General features: G+C 44.9%; 1 protein-coding gene across 1 annotated transcript; it reads left to right on the top strand.

Moving 5' to 3' along the window:
• The first annotated feature begins 316 nt into the window (after window positions 1-316).
• Window positions 317-14,029, top strand: LOC135194516 (serine-rich adhesin for platelets-like). The gene is made up of 14 exons (XM_064220065.1): window positions 317-364; window positions 2,042-2,075; window positions 2,922-3,849; window positions 3,937-4,605; window positions 4,693-5,613; window positions 5,701-6,243; window positions 6,331-7,251; window positions 7,339-7,838; window positions 7,905-9,560; window positions 9,612-9,897; window positions 10,615-10,779; window positions 11,236-11,535; window positions 12,253-12,567; window positions 12,631-14,029. Exons 1-14 carry the CDS (start codon window positions 332-334, stop codon window positions 14,027-14,029), a joined length of 8,670 nt encoding a protein of 2,889 aa, XP_064076135.1. The 5' UTR covers window positions 317-331.
• Window positions 14,030-17,415: the final 3,386 nt, after the last annotated feature.

The following is a 17,415-nucleotide window of genomic DNA, read 5'->3' as shown; positions in this document are numbered from 1 at the left end:
GTTCCCTGGGAACGAGGATGTGTGGAATGTTACATCCACACTTCAAGTGTCTCCCATCAGAGGCACCCAAAAATGTCGAAGCGAAGTAACGATACAAATATTTATTCTGTTATGTTAAATTAAGTATATGCTAATAAATATATGGTTTCAATCTATATATTTTTTTATTTAAAATAATATTTATTCAGCTGCAGCTATTAATTATTATTCATAATATATTTTTTCAAAAAGATAATTTATAATTTATTCATTATTTTTAAAGTCTATTGTTATTTTTGGAATATAAGCTTCAGTTTTCGCCTCTAACGGCATAACGGAGGTGGATAGCAAGATGGCGTCGTCGGTCATATTTGTTGTTTTGGCGGTAAGTTTTTTTTTTTAATTAGAAGCTTTATGTTTTTTAGATTAGTGTTTTTTTTTTATTATATTGAAAAACACTAACTACTGAGTTTCTTGCCGGTTCTTCTCGGTAGAATCTACATTCCGAACCGGTGGTAGCTTCACTTAATATAGTTTGTTAAATGACGATTCAAAAGTGCTTGTAAAAGCCTACTCGAATAAAGTATATTTTGATTTTGATTTTATGCCAAGGTGCACTTAATATGTTTCGCTCGTGACATTGATGAAATAATCTGTGCACTATTACCACAAATAAATACCATAAAAAATGTGAACTAAACTAAATGTTAATGTTTGCTAAACTTTATAAATAATTCATTTACAATTTATTTATATAAATTCCTGTTATACACTTTTCTTCTGCGCTCTTACAGTTTTGAAGTATATTCTGTATGGTTTTGGAATATATTATGCACGTTATATACAGGAATGTATTTGATACATTGGCTACCTAAAGTACGAAATATTTAATGAAAAATTCACTAACGATCTTTTTAGAATTTTTAAACGATGACATGCGTTCATTTTTGTATTAAAAAAAAATGGATACTAAACTGAGCTTTAAATTTACTGTCGAAGACGCAGGCCTACTCAGCCAATAGATTTACTAATAAAATCCGCCAAAATTGATTCTATAATATTATTCTTCTTATTTATTAATAATTACTTGCACAGATAATCCAGAAATTTACAAACATTTTTTGACATGTAACGTCTTTCCCGTTTTTCTGCAATTTGTTGGCGTGATTTCGTAAAAAGAGACGGAAGTGAAGTCACTAATTTTGAAGTTATTATTCTTTTCGTGCATTATGAAAAAATCTGCGAGTTCTAATAATTATTATTTTATAATTAACATGTAGATTATTTTAATATAATTAATTATTTACATACATAACATTAGCAGGCTGTAAATTTCCCACAGCTGGGCTAAGGCCTCCTCTCCTTTTGAGGAGAAGGTTTGGTCCAATGCGGGTTGGTTGAATACACATGTGGCAGAATTTCGTTGAAATTAGATACATGCGGGTTTCCTCACGATGTTTTCCTTTACCGCCGAGCATGATATGAATTATAAACACAAATTAAGCACATAAAAACGGTGGTGCTTGCCTGAGTTTGAACCTGAAATCATCGGTTAAGATGCACGCGACCTAACCGGTGGGCCATCTCGGTTCATTAATTTTATTTGCTTGCGACTAAAAACTATTTTTAATCACGTCATATATGTAGGAAGTACACGCGAGTATATAAATACAAGTAACTTTTTTATTACATATTTTAATTAAATGAATGACAGATTAAATATTTTTATTTCTTTGCTAAACCCTAAAAAAAGTTTCTTTGTCTATAACTATTAAAAAAAAAATCTTTATACAATGTATCTGGATGGAATACCTTTTCTCGGGGTACTTCAGTCCAAGAATTTGGGCTCAAAACCGTACAAACATCAAAGAATTTTCATCTACTTATTATTCATCTCGTGCTCGATGATCAAGGAGTTCACGAGGAAAGCTGTTGAGGAAATTCTGTGTTTCAAGTTTGAAAAAGAACTAGAACTCTATAGGGCTTAGAGCAGCACGTCTTTCCAAGCTTTGTAATTATTTTTTATCTGTCAAAAACTTAATGTCACATTTTTTTTTCACAGATAGTAACAGCAGTTACCTGTTTACCAACACCTCGTAAGTATAACACACTCCAAAAATGTAACAATACTCCATAAATATATACAAATATGAATTAAAAATAGTGACTGTATAAATCTTGTCCGCGTGGAATGGTGGCAAGAATGCTAGCAGCATTTCCCCGTTGAATCGCAATTCCGATCCTCTGGGCTAAAAACGAACCAGTCCTCCTGTCACCAGTAGAGCCAATAAGGCGAGGTGTTATACTTTTGATGAAGCTTTTTGCACCATTACTCTAAGGGCCAGGTGTTTCGACAGCAAATGGGACAAAAAAGTAATTCGACATTAGACACGAATATTTAGGTCTTTTCTTTGCTTCAGCTTTTTCAGCAGCGGCACCGGCTCTTAACATTGTTTCTCGGATATGAGACGGGGCCATCATGTCAACGCATGTAGCGTCCCACACAATGGCCCGTCCTCGTTCCCAGAGAATCAATGTTATCATCCATCAGCACTAAATTGCTAGTTATATTTTCTATATCTATTAATGACAAAATAAAAAAATAACTTTTGATTTCCGCAACGCTATGGAAGTTCTCGATAAAACCCCGGTTCGCACGACTACAATTTATTAAAAAAAAAATTGAAGAAAATATAACGCTCCTTTATTGGAAAATTTATGTCATAAAAGTAAGTCTGAGACTGTTGGGGTAGTCCAAAAACTTAACATTTAATACGCCACCAACCCTGGGACTGAGGAAGTTATCTTTCTAAAGAAATTTGCTCACTCTAACCCCCCACTTAAATCCTAACAATACCAGATATCCCTGTAAGCGATTGAATATGAACGAAATAAATAAATTATAAAATTGTAACCATTAAAATGATTTTTTATCATTACAGATGAAACGGAAACTCAAGTAGTATGTAAAAGCAATAATGAACAGGGTCCCGTCATTTACTACGACTATCTACCAGAAAATAGAAGACCGAAAGTAATATTTCTGATCTCAGCTGAAGATCTGAAGAAGCGCAGTTTATATAAAAACCCCATAATTCAATATTTAAGCAATAAATCGTATAGCAGCAGCAATTTGGAATCGAGCAGCAGTTCAGGCACGACTAATGGCGGTTCCTTCACGCAGACTAACAGTGGCGGCAGCACAGACAGCTCGTCAAGCAGCAATAACGGAGGAGCTCAGTCTCAGACAAGCACTAACGTAGGGTCTGGCAGCAACTCTGGCACGAGTTATGATGGTTCCTACACCCAGTCTAATAGTGGCGGCAGCACAGACAGCTCGTCAAGCAGCAACAACGGAGGATCTCAGTCTCAGACAAGCACTAACGTAGGGTCTGGCAGCAACTCTGGCACGAGTTATGATGGTTCCTACACCCAGTCTAATAGTGGCGGTAGCACAGACAGCTCGTCAAGCAGCAACACCGGAGGAGCTCAGTCTCAGACAAGCACTAACGTAGGGTCTGGCAGCAACTCTGGCACGAGTTATGATGGTTCCTACACCCAGTCTAATAGTGGCGGTAGCACAGACAGCTCGTCAAGCAGCAACAACGGAGGATCTCAGTCTCAGACAAGCACTAACGTAGGGTCTGGCAGCAACTCTGGCACGAGTTATGATGGTTCCTACACCCAGTCTAATAGTGGCGGTAGCACAGACAGCTCGTCAAGCAGCAACAACGGAGGATCTCAGTCTCAGACAAGCACTAACGTAGGGTCTGGCAGCAACTCTGGCACGAGTTATGATGGTTCCTACACCCAGTCTAATAGTGGCGGTAGCACAGACAGCTCGTCAAGCAGCAACAACGGAGGAGCTCAGTCTCAGACAAGCACTAACGTAGGGTCTGGCAGTAGCTCTGGCACCAGTTATGATGGTTCCTACACCCAGTCTAATAGTGGCGGTAGCACAGACAGCTCGTCAAGCAGCAACAACGGAGGAGCTCAGTCTCAGACAAGCACTAACGTAGGGTCTGGCAGCAACTCTGGCACGAGTTATGATGGTTCCTACACCCAGTCTAATAGTGGCGGTAGCACAGACAGCTCGTCAAGCAGCAACAACGGAGGAGCTCAGTCTCAGACAAGCACTAACGTAGGGTCTGGCAGCAACTCTGGCACGAGTTATGATGGTTCCTACACCCAGTCTAATAGTGGCGGCAGCACAGACAGCTCGTCAAGCAGCAACAACGGAGGAGCTCAGTCTCAGACAAGCACTAACGTAGGGTCTGGCAGTAGCTCTGGCACGAATAATGGTGGTTCCTTCAGCCAGTCTAATAGTGGCGGCAGCACAGACAGCTCGTCAAGCAGCAACAACGGAGGAGCTCAGTCTCAGACAAGCACTAACGTAGGGTCTGGCAGCAACTCTGGCACGAGTTATGATGGTTCCTACACCCAGTCTAATAGTGGCGGTAGCACAGACAGCTCGTCGAGCAGCAACAACGGAGGAGCTCAGTCTCAGACAAGCACTAACGTAGGGTCTGGCAGCAACTCTGGCACGAGTTATGATGGTTCCTACACCCAGTCTAATAGTGGCGGCAGCACAGACAGCTCGTCAAGCAGCAACAACGGAGGTGCTCAGTCTCAGACAAGCACTAACGTAGGGTCTGGCAGTAGCTCTGGCACCAGTTATGATGGTTCCTACACCCAGTCTAATAGTGGCGGTAGCACAGACAGCTCGTCAAGCAGCAACAACGGAGGAGCTCAGTCTCAGACAAGCACTAACGTAGGGTCTGGCAGCAACTCTGGCACGAGTTATGATGGTTCCTACACCCAGTCTAATAGTGGCGGTAGCACAGACAGCTCGTCGAGCAGCAACAACGGAGGAGCTCAGTCTCAGACAAGCACTAACGTAGGGTCTGGCAGCAACTCTGGCACGAGTTATGATGGTTCCTACACCCAGTCTAATAGTGGCGGTAGCACAGACAGCTCGTCGAGCAGCAACAACGGAGGAGCTCAGTCTCAGACAAGCACTAACGTAGGGTCTGGCAGCAACTCTGGCACGAGTTATGATATTTCCTACACCCAGTCTAATAGTGGCGGCAGCACAGACAGCTCGTCAAGCAGCAACAACGGAGGTGCTCAGTCTCAGACAAGCACTAACGTAGGGTCTGGCAGTAACTCTGGCACCAGTTATGATGGTTCCTACACCCAGTCTAATAGTGGCGGTAGCACAGACAGCTCGTCAAGCAGCAACAACGGAGGAGCTCAGTCTCAGACAAGCACTAACGTAGGGTCTGGCAGCAACTCTGGCACGAGTTATGATGATTCCTACACCCAGTCTAATAGTGGCGGTAGCACAGACAGCTCGTCAAGCAGCAACAACGGAGGAGCTCAGTCTCAGACAAGCACTAACGTAGGGTCTGGCAGCAACTCTGGCACGAGTTATGATGGTTCCTACACCCAGTCTAATAGTGGCGGTAGCACAGACAGCTCGTCAAGCAGCAACAACGGAGGATCTCAGTCTCAGACAAGCACTAACGTAGGGTCTGGCAGCAACTCTGGCACGAGTTATGATGGTTCCTACACCCAGTCTAATAGTGGCGGTAGCACAGACAGCTCGTCAAGCAGCAACAACGGAGGAGCTCAGTCTCAGACAAGCACTAACGTAGGGTCTGGCAGTAGCTCTGGCACCAGTTATGATGGTTCCTACACCCAGTCTAATAGTGGCGGTAGCACAGACAGCTCGTCAAGCAGCAACAACGGAGGAGCTCAGTCTCAGACAAGCACTAACGTAGGGTCTGGCAGCAACTCTGGCACGAGTTATGATGGTTCCTACACCCAGTCTAATAGTGGCGGTAGCACAGACAGCTCGTCAAGCAGCAACAACGGAGGAGCTCAGTCTCAGACAAGCACTAACGTAGGGTCTGGCAGTAACTCTGGCACCAGTTATGATGGTTCCTACACCCAGTCTAATAGTGGCGGTAGCACAGACAGCTCGTCAAGCAGCAACAACGGAGGAGCTCAGTCTCAGACAAGCACTAACGTAGGGTCTGGCAGCAACTCTGGCACGAGTTATGATGATTCCTACACCCAGTCTAATAGTGGCGGTAGCACAGACAGCTCGTCAAGCAGCAACAACGGAGGAGCTCAGTCTCAGACAAGCACTAACGTAGGGTCTGGCAGCAACTCTGGCACGAGTTATGATGGTTCCTACACCCAGTCTAATAGTGGCGGCAGCACAGACAGCTCGTCAAGCAGCAACAACGGAGGTGCTCAGTCTCAGACAAGCACTAACGTAGGGTCTGGCAGTAGCTCTGGCACCAGTTATGATGGTTCCTACACCCAGTCTAATAGTGGCGGTAGCACAGACAGCTCGTCAAGCAGCAACAACGGAGGAGCTCAGTCTCAGACAAGCACTAACGTAGGGTCTGGCAGCAACTCTGGCACGAGTTATGATGATTCCTACACCCAGTCTAATAGTGGCGGTAGCACAGACAGCTCGTCAAGCAGCAACAACGGAGGAGCTCAGTCTCAGACAAGCACTAACGTAGGGTCTGGTAGTAGCTCTGGCACGAATAATGGTGGTTCCTTCAGCCAGTCTAATAGTGGCGGCAGCACAGACAGCTCGTCAAGCAGCAACAACGGAGGATCTCAGTCTCAGACAAGCACTAACGTAGGGTCTGGCAGTAGCTCTGGCACGAGTAATGGTGATTCCTTCAGCCAGTCTAATAGTGGAGGCAGCACAGACAGCTCGTCAAGCAGCAACAACGGAGGATCTCAGTCTCAGACAAGCACTAACGTAGGGTCTGGCAGTAACTCTGGCACGAGTTATGATGGTTCCTACACCCAGTCTAATAGTGGCGGCAGCACAGACAGCTCGTCAAGCAGCAACAACGGAGGAGCTCAGTCTCAGACAAGCACTAACGTAGGGTCTGGCAGTAGCTCTGGCACGAATAATGGTGGTTCCTTCAGCCAGTCTAATAGTGGCGGCAGCACAGACAGCTCGTCAAGCAGCAACAACGGAGGAGCTCAGTCTCAGACAAGCACTAACGTAGGGTCTGGCAGCAACTCTGGCACGAGTTATGATGGTTCCTACACCCAGTCTAATAGTGGCGGTAGCACAGACAGCTCGTCGAGCAGCAACAACGGAGGAGCTCAGTCTCAGACAAGCACTAACGTAGGGTCTGGCAGCAACTCTGGCACGAGTTATGATGGTTCCTACACCCAGTCTAATAGTGGCGGCAGCACAGACAGCTCGTCAAGCAGCAACAACGGAGGTGCTCAGTCTCAGACAAGCACTAACGTAGGGTCTGGCAGTAGCTCTGGCACCAGTTATGATGGTTCCTACACCCAGTCTAATAGTGGCGGTAGCACAGACAGCTCGTCAAGCAGCAACAACGGAGGAGCTCAGTCTCAGACAAGCACTAACGTAGGTTCTGGCAGCAACTCTGGCACCAGTTATGATGGTTCATTCACCCAGTCTAATAGTGGCGGCAGCACAGACAGCTCGTCAAGCAGCAACAACGGAGGAGCTCAGTCTCAGACAAGCACTAACGTAGGGTCTGGCAGTAGTTCTGGCACGAGTTATGATGGTTCCTACACCCAGTCTAATAGTGGCGGTAGCACAGACAGCTCGTCAAGCAGCAACAACGGAGGAGCGCAGTCTCAGACAAGCACTAACGTAGGGTCTGGCAGTAGCTCTGGCACGAATAATGGTGATTCCTTCAGCCAGTCTAATAGTGGCGGCAGCACAGACAGCTCGTCAAGCAGCAACAACGGAGGAGCTCAGTCTCAGACAAGCACTAACGTAAGGTCTGGCAGTAGTTCTGGCACGAGTTATGATGGTTCCTACACCCAGTCTAATAGTGGCGGTAGCACAGACAGCTCGTCAAGCAGCAACAACGGAGTATCTCAGTCTCAGACAAGCACTAACGTAGGGTCTGGCAGTAGCTCTGGCACGAGTTATGATGGTTCCTACACCCAGTCTAATAGTGGCGGTAGCACATACAGCTCGTCAAGCAACAACAACGGAGGAGCTCAGTCTCAGACAAGCACTAACGTAGGGTCTGGCAGCAACTCTGGCACGAGTTATGATGGTTCCTACACCCAGTCTAATAGTGGCGGTAGCACAGACAGCTCGTCAAGCAGCAACAACGGAGGAGCTCAATCTCAGACAAGCACTAACGTAGGGTCTGGCAGTAGCTCTGGCACCAGTTATGATGGTTCATACACCCAGTCTAATAGTGGCGGTAGCACAGACAGCTCGTCAAGCAGCAACAACGGAGGATCTCAGTCTCAGACAAGCACTAACGTAGGGTCTGGCAGTAGCTCTGGCACGAATAATGGTGGTTCCTTCAGCCAGTCTAATAGTGGCGGCAGCACAGACAGCTCGTCAAGCAGCAACAACGGAGGAGCTCAGTCTCAGACAAGCACTAACGTAGGGTCTGGCAGCAACTCTGGCACGAGTTATGATGGTTCCTACACCCAGTCTAATAGTGGCGGCAGCACAGACAGCTCGTCAAGCAGCAACAACGGAGGAGCTCAGTCTCAGACAAGCACTAACGTAGGGTCTGGCAGCAACTCTGGCACGAGTTATGATGGTTCCTACACCCAGTCTAATAGTGGCGGTAGCACAGACAGCTCGTCAAGCAGCAACACCGGAGGAGCTCAGTCTCAGACAAGCACTAACGTAGGGTCTGGCAGCAACTCTGGCACGAGTTATGATGGTTCCTACACCCAGTCTAATAGTGGCGGTAGCACAGACAGCTCGTCAAGCAGCAACAACGGAGGAGCTCAGTCTCAGACAAGCACTAACGTAGGGTCTGGCAGCAACTCTGGCACCAGTTATGATGGTTCCTACACCCAGTCTAATAGTGGCGGCAGCACAGACAGCTCGTCAAGCAGCAACAACGGAGGAGCTCAGTCTCAGACAAGCACTAACGTAGGGTCTGGCAGTAGCTCTGGCACGAATAATGGTGGTTCCTTCAGCCAGTCTAATAGTGGCGGCAGCACAGACAGCTCGTCAAGCAGCAACAACGGAGGAGCTCAGTCTCAGACAAGCACTAACGTAGGGTCTGGCAGTAGCTCTGGCACCAGTTATGATGGTTCCTACACCCAGTCTAATAGTGGCGGTAGCACAGACAGCTCGTCAAGCAGCAACAACGGAGGAGCTCAGTCTCAGACAAGCACTAACGTAGGGTCTGGCAGTAGCTCTGGCACCAGTTATGATGGTTCCTACACCCAGTCTAATAGTGGCGGTAGCACAGACAGCTCGTCAAGCAGCAACAACGGAGGAGCTCAGTCTCAGACAAGCACTAACGTAGGGTCTGGCAGTAGCTCTGGCACCAGTTATGATGGTTCCTACACCCAGTCTAATAGTGGCGGAAGCACAGACAGCTCGTCAAGCAGCAACACCGGAGGAGCTCAGTCTCAGACAAGCACTAACGTAGGGTCTGGCAGTAGCTCTGGCACCAGTTATGATGGTTCCTACACCCAGTCTAATAGTGGCGGTAGCACAGACAGCTCGTCAAGCAGCAACAACGGAGGAGCTCAGTCTCAGACAAGCACTAACGTAGGGTCTGGCAGTAGCTCTGGCACCAGTTATGATGGTTCCTACACCCAGTCTAATAGTGGCGGAAGCACAGACAGCTCGTCAAGCAGCAACAACGGAGGAGCTCAGTCTCAGACAAGCACAAACGTAGGGTCTGGCAGCAACTCTGGCACGAATAATGGTGGTTCCTTCAGCCAGTCTAATAGTGGCGGCAGCACAGACAGCTCGTCAAGCAGCAACAACGGAGGAGCTCAGTCTCAGACAAGCACTAACGTAGGGTCTGGCAGTAGCTCTGGCACGAATAATGGTGGTTCCTTCAGCCAGTCTAATAGTGGCGGCAGCACAGACAGCTCGTCAAGCAGCAACAACGGAGGAGCTCAGTCTCAGACAAGCACTAACGTAGGGTCTGGCAGTAGCTCTGGCACCAGTTATGATGGTTCCTACACCCAGTCTAATAGTGGCGGTAGCACAGACAGCTCGTCAAGCAGCAACAACGGAGGAGCTCAGTCTCAGACAAGCACTAACGTAGGGTCTGGCAGTAGCTCTGGCACCAGTTATGATGGTTCCTACACCCAGTCTAATAGTGGCGGTAGCACAGACAGCTCGTCAAGCAGCAACAACGGAGGAGCTCAGTCTCAGACAAGCACTAACGTAGGGTCTGGCAGTAGCTCTGGCACCAGTTATGATGGTTCCTACACCCAGTCTAATAGTGGCGGAAGCACAGACAGCTCGTCAAGCAGCAACACCGGAGGAGCTCAGTCTCAGACAAGCACTAACGTAGGGTCTGGCAGTAGCTCTGGCACCAGTTATGATGGTTCCTACACCCAGTCTAATAGTGGCGGTAGCACAGACAGCTCGTCAAGCAGCAACAACGGAGGAGCTCAGTCTCAGACAAGCACTAACGTAGGGTCTGGCAGTAGCTCTGGCACCAGTTATGATGGTTCCTACACCCAGTCTAATAGTGGCGGAAGCACAGACAGCTCGTCAAGCAGCAACACCGGAGGAGCTCAGTCTCAGACAAGCACTAACGTAGGGTCTGGCAGTAGCTCTGGCACCAGTTATGATGGTTCCTACACCCAGTCTAATAGTGGCGGCAGCACAGACAGCTCGTCAAGCAGCAACAACGGAGGAGCTCGGTCTCAGACAAGCACTAACGTAGGGTCTGGCAGTAGCTCTGGCACGAATAATGGTGGTTCCTTCAGCCAGTCTAATAGTGGCGGCAGCACAGACAGCTCGTCAAGCAGCAACAACGGAGGAGCTCAGTCTCAGACAAGCACAAACGTAGGGTCTGGCAGTAGCTCTGGCACCAGTTATGATGGTTCCTACACCCAGTCTAATAGTGGCGGTAGCACAGACAGCTCGTCAAGCAGCAACAACGGAGGAGCTCAGTCTCAGACAAGCACTAACGTAGGGTCTGGCAGTAGCTCTGGCACCAGTTATGATGGTTCCTACACCCAGTCTAATAGTGGCGGTAGCACAGACAGCTCGTCAAGCAGCAACAACGGAGGAGCTCAGTCTCAGACAAGCACTAACGTAGGGTCTGGCAGCAACTCTGGCACGAGTTATGATGGTTCCTACACCCAGTCTAATAGTGGCGGCAGCACAGACAGTTCGTCAAGCAGCAACAACGGAGGAGCTCAGTCTCAGACAAGCACTAACGTAGGGTCTGGCAGTAGCTCTGGCACCAGTTATGATGGTTCCTACACCCAGTCTAATAGTGGCGGTAGCACAGACAGCTCGTCAAGCAGCAACACCGGAGGAGCTCAGTCTCAGACAAGCACTAACGGAGGGTCTGGCAGTAGCTCTGGCACGAATAATGGTGGTTCCTTCAGCCAGTCTAATAGTGGCGGCAGCACAGACAGCTCGTCAAGCAGCAACAACGGAGGAGCTCAGTCTCAGACAAGCACTAACGTAGGGTCTGGCAGTAGCTCTGGCACGAATAATGGTGGTTCCTTCAGCCAGTCTAATAGTGGCGGCAGCACAGACAGCTCGTCAAGCAGCAACAACGGAGGAGCTCAGTCTCAGACAAGCACTAACGTAGGGTCTGGCAGTAGCTCTGGCACCAGTTATGATGGTTCCTACACCCAGTCTAATAGTGGCGGTAGCACAGACAGCTCGTCAAGCAGCAACAACGGAGGAGCTCAGTCTCAGACAAGCACTAACGTAGGGTCTGGCAGTAGCTCTGGCACCAGTTATGATGGTTCCTACACCCAGTCTAATAGTGGCGGTAGCACAGACAGCTCGTCAAGCAGCAACAACGGAGGAGCTCAGTCTCAGACAAGCACTAACGTAGGGTCTGGCAGTAGCTCTGGCACCAGTTATGATGGTTCCTACACCCAGTCTAATAGTGGCGGTAGCACAGACAGCTCGTCAAGCAGCAACAACGGAGGAGCTCAGTCTCAGACAAGCACTAACGTAGGGTCTGGCAGTAGCTCTGGCACCAGTTATGATGGTTCCTACACCCAGTCTAATAGTGGCGGTAGCACAGACAGCTCGTCAAGCAGCAACAACGGAGGAGCTCAGTCTCAGACAAGCACTAACGTAGGGTCTGGCAGCAACTCTGGCACGAGTTATGATGGTTCCTACACCCAGTCTAATAGTGGCGGCAGCACAGACAGTTCGTCAAGCAGCAACAACGGAGGAGCTCAGTCTCAGACAAGCACTAACGTAGGGTCTGGCAGTAGCTCTGGCACCAGTTATGATGGTTCCTACACCCAGTCTAATAGTGGCGGTAGCACAGACAGCTCGTCAAGCAGCAACACCGGAGGAGCTCAGTCTCAGACAAGCACTAACGTAGGGTCTGGTAGTAGCTCTGGCACGAGTTATGATGGTTCCTACACCCAGTCTAATAGTGGCGGCAGCACAGACAGCTCGTCAAGCAGCAACAACGGAGGATCTCAGTCTCAGACAAGCACTAACGTAGGGTCTGGCAGCAACTCTGGCACGAGTTATGATGGTTCCTACACCCAGTCTAATAGTGGCGGCAGCACAGACAGTTCGTCAAGCAGCAACAACGGAGGAGCTCAGTCTCAGACAAGCACTAACGTAGGGTCTGGCAGTAGCTCTGGCACCAGTTATGATGGTTCCTACACCCAGTCTAATAGTGGCGGTAGCACAGACAGCTCGTCAAGCAGCAACACCGGAGGAGCTCAGTCTCAGACAAGCACTAACGTAGGGTCTGGCAGTAGCTCTGGCTCCAGTTATGATGGTTCCTTCACCCAGTCTAATAGTGGCGGCAGCACAGACAGCTCGTCAAGCAGCAACAACGGAGGAGCTCGGTCTCAGACAAGCACTAACGTAGGGTCTGGCAGTAGCTCTGGCACGAATAATGGTGATTCCTTCAGCCAGTCTAATAGTGGCGGTAGCACAGACAGCTCGTCAAGCAGCAACAACGGAGGAGCTCAGTCTCAGACAAGCACTAACGTAGGGTCTGGCAGCAACTCTGGCTCCAGTTATGATGGTTCCTTCACCCAGTCTAATAGTGGCGGCAGCACAGACAGCTCGTCAAGCAGCAACAACGGAGGATCTCAGTCTCAGACAAGCACTAACGTAGGGTCTGGCAGTAGCTCTGGCACGAATAATGGTGGTTCCTACACCCAGTCTAATAGTGGCGGCAGCACAGACAGCTCGTCAAGCAGCAACAACGGAGGATCTCAGTCTCAGACAAGCACTAACGTAGGGTCTGGCAGTAGCTCTGGCACCAGTTATGATGGTTCCTTCACCCAGTCGAATAGTTACGGCAGCACAGACAGCTCGTCAAGCAGCTATAACGAAGGAGCTCAGTCTCAGACAAGCACTAACGTAGGGTCTGGCAGTAGCTCTGGTACGAATTATGATGGTTCCTTCAGCCAGTCGAATAGTTACGGCAGCACAGACAGCTCGTCAAGCAGCTATAACGAAGGAGCTCAGTCTCAGACAAGCACTAACGTAGGGTCTGGCAGTAGCTCTGGTACGAATTATGATGGTTCCTTCAGCCAGTCCAATAGTGGCGGCAGCACATACAGCTCGTCAAGCAGCTATAACAGAGGATCTCAGTCTCAGACAAGCACTAACGTAGGGTCTAGCAGTAGCTCTGGTACGAATTATGATGGTTCCTTCAGCCAGTCCAATAGTGGCGGCAGCACAGACAGCTCGTCAAGCAGCTATATCGGAGGAGTTCAGTCTCAGACAAGCACTAACGTAGGGTCTGGCGGTAGCTCGTTTACTACAAAAGGAGTTGACTATACGAAGAGACACGGTGTTGGACTGGTTCGACGTGGAAGAGTACCTCATTATTACGTAGATCGTTCTTACAATAAGAATTTTCAATCTTCTAAGCATACCGCAACGAGTTTGAATACTGTGTATGCGTCCAAAGTTTTAGAGAAAGCAATCAAGAATTTGAACGACGCCACAAAAACGGTTGTCTATGAGAATAATTTTAATCAAAAAGCTAGTACCAGTAATGACGCGCGTGAAGTAACTTCAGAGAATTTTTCGGAAATTCGAGGAAACTTTGGCGTTAGGCATTAGGAGTATGTGTATCTCCACACTTCACTAAATAATTTTGTTCAACCCAAATTCCTAAAAATGTGAGTCCATTGAAGACATGAGAAAATCAACAATAATTTCATAATTTATTTCATTTAAATGTTGCTATATTATTTGTAATGATATACAGATTAGTAATTTTATATAATTTTCGGAATAAACACAATTTGTTACATAATTATTTTTTTTATAACTCCTTATCTAATTTCAAAAGGTTTCTCAATTTCAAATACGTTCCTTTTTATGATAGTATTACATTTTATTGTTTAAGCATTACATACTATTCTGTGGTATGATGTGGTACTATCAGCCCCTCAATACAACCAGAAACGTACCACCACAAACGTACGTTACCACGTAGTATTAAATGGTTACACCATTTAATACTACGTGGTAACTGGTACTACACAATGTTTACTGTAAGCCCGTTTGGGTATGTATCACCCACACATCAGCTGATGTGCTGAAATGAATGATGAACCAGTGTATCTACAGGCACGAGAAGCAACATCCTCGTTTCCAAGATAGGTGTTGATATTTGGAGCGTTGGTGTTGTAAGGAATGATTAATATTTTTTTCCTATGGGCAACAAAAGTTTCCAAAGTTGGCCCATTTGAGCGTCCGCCCTTTGTTTATTTATTTGTCTAGATAAACTGTCAAAGCTGAGAACATGTCGAAAATCCAACAGTTATACCCTGTACAAGATAGCTTAATCTTTTTGACAGATGTAAATTTTTCTGATCGACATAACTTTGCAATGACGGCATATTATTTTCTTAATTTAATGTTAACAACATAACAACAACAAAAGTTCCTACAGATTCAACGTTATCCGAAATTTTTAAGACATTTTTTATTATATAATATTGCTTATTTAAATAGAAAAACTGAAAAGAATAGAAGTTTTTACAATGTTACATCGGTCGGACGGTAGGGATGCAAATAACAGTAAATGCTACAAATATCGATTACAAAAATCCTTATTAAAGATCATTGTTAAGTAATTGTTACGAACGGGGGGCTTATTTTGGTTGGGGTCTCTTTAGCTGGTATAACTCTTTTTAGAAAGAAGTTAAAAAAAAAAATTAATTCTAATTTGAATTACGCACCCCATTGTTCCATCGACTGTTATATATGTTGTATTTTCTGTTGCCCATCACTAGCCCGTCTGTCAAAAAGATCAAGCTAACTTGAACAGGGTATAGCCACTGAGTACATGCACACTTCTAAAGTATTGACGTTTGGCGAGAAACCATTTTAAACCTCTAAAATTATCAGTGTTTCTCTACTATATTGTGCATGTATTATACAGATGAATCTTCCTCTTGCATCACTCTAGTAAACCGCATCAAAATCCGTTGCGTAGTTTTAATGATCTGAACATACACAGGGACAGACAGACAGCGGGAAGTGACTCTGTTTTATACTATGTAGTGATAAGGCCGGAAATGTTTATATTTGTTAGTGAGTGTTATAGTCGTGATGAGAATTACATTTATTAAGAAATTACTAATAATAATAAGTAGATTATTATTATTTTATTGTAATTAATTATTTGCATATGACGGCGCGCTCCACATGCGGTGCCATCGAATTGATTTATCCCGAATTAAATTGTAAGAGTTCGATTATTGGACGAGAGTGAGTCAAGCTTGCTCTGGTGGAACGTTTGACGGACAGCGCCGCTAGATGGTTGATATTCCTAAGGCAACGGATAAAAGCCGGTAATCGCGGTGTATGTCACGCGAACGGATCGCCGACGTCTATAATTGGAACCCCAGTTAAGGGGACTACAAGAGCTAAGTGCCCTTGAGAATTGCACGCACACACTTACAAAATCGACAAAAACGGCAAGCCCGTGAACTAAGGGTTAAGCGAGGTAACGAGGTTACGCCCAAATATTCTAATAGATGGCGCCAAACCGAGCTAAGTAAGATCAATCATAAATCTCATAAAAAATAGATAGGACAACAGAATTGTTTTTATTTCTTTCGATGTTAGTTAACGAATGATTATAAAAAAAACTGATTCAATTAAACTTACAATATTTTTATTTATATTTTGTACACAATAAAATAGACAGTTTTAACCTTTTTTTCTTTTATTTACATTATTATTCCTACCACAATTAGTTCTTATACTAAATATTAAAACATACCAATTTTTAATATTTTTATAAAAGTTTGATAATCTATTTATATAATAAAATCGTAAGTGTTCGAAACCTGTAGTGTAGTAACCGTGGGGTAACCTATAGCGTAGTGTTTGTTCGTTTTATTAATATCGGTTCACAAAGAAAAAAAAATTCAACTAAAACAAAAACATCTAAATATTTACAAGAAAAAAATGTCGTCAAGTCGATTTGGTTGAATCATTGGTTAACTAGGTTAATCATACTAGGTTTAATTATAAATCTCATAAAAATAGATAGGATATTAGAATTATTTGTTTTGCTTTGGACTGTTATTCGAAAATGATTAAATAATAAAACTGATTTAATTAAACTTAAAATATTTGGATTTGGTACTACAAAAAAAAAACATTTAGTGTTAATTTTTTTATTAAAATATTTTATTTAATTTCACTTGTATGTATGAATGTATGTACGTATGTCCTGAAATCTTGCAATCAATATTACACCTACTTCCATTGAAGCTATGGAGCTGAAAGTTGGCACACATATTTAGTCTCGATGACAATCCACGATTCATGAATTGCTTCCATTTTCAATCTAATATGGCGGACGTTACTAAAAATTACAATTTTTGAATTACGTACAAATGACACTTCTAAATATTCTAGTTCTCTGGTTCACAACAATTACATTATTTTTTTTATTATTAAAATTAGTTCATACATAACTTTAATTCCTATTATAAACGAAATCGATAAAATTAAACTCTTACGCAATATAAATAGCTTCCGTGTTATTGTTTTCGACTTTCTTTATTCTGTAAAAAATAAATATATGTTAGTAATTATATTTTTATTAATTAAAAAATTATGTATTTAAAAAATATGTGTCTAAATATGCCCCATAGAACTTTTAATGAAAAATATCAAATTGCTTCGAGATCATGGGGATCGAACGTAGTCACTCTCAATTGATTTTATCCTTACTTTCACCAAATACTCTATCATAATATTTGAAGAACAGCTCGAAAAATCTGATTCTATGCGAACTGATTGCACATTTTTTCTAATAGATGTTTTCAATATTTATAATTTATAAAAAAAAAATATGTTTACTAAAAAAATACTCTTACCTTTTAATATCGTTCATAAGTATGTTCGGCGCTTAATTTATATAAACGTTTTTTAGTTTTCCTCACGCGTTTCACTTCATTTCCCATATTTACACAATTAAA

The sequence above is a fragment of the Vanessa tameamea genome, chromosome 31, assembly GCF_037043105.1.
Source record: "Vanessa tameamea isolate UH-Manoa-2023 chromosome 31, ilVanTame1 primary haplotype, whole genome shotgun sequence".
NCBI lineage: Eukaryota > Metazoa > Arthropoda > Insecta > Lepidoptera > Nymphalidae > Vanessa > Vanessa tameamea.
The sequence above is the reverse complement of the archived record's forward strand: the minus strand, read 5'-3'. Positions and strand labels throughout refer to the sequence as shown.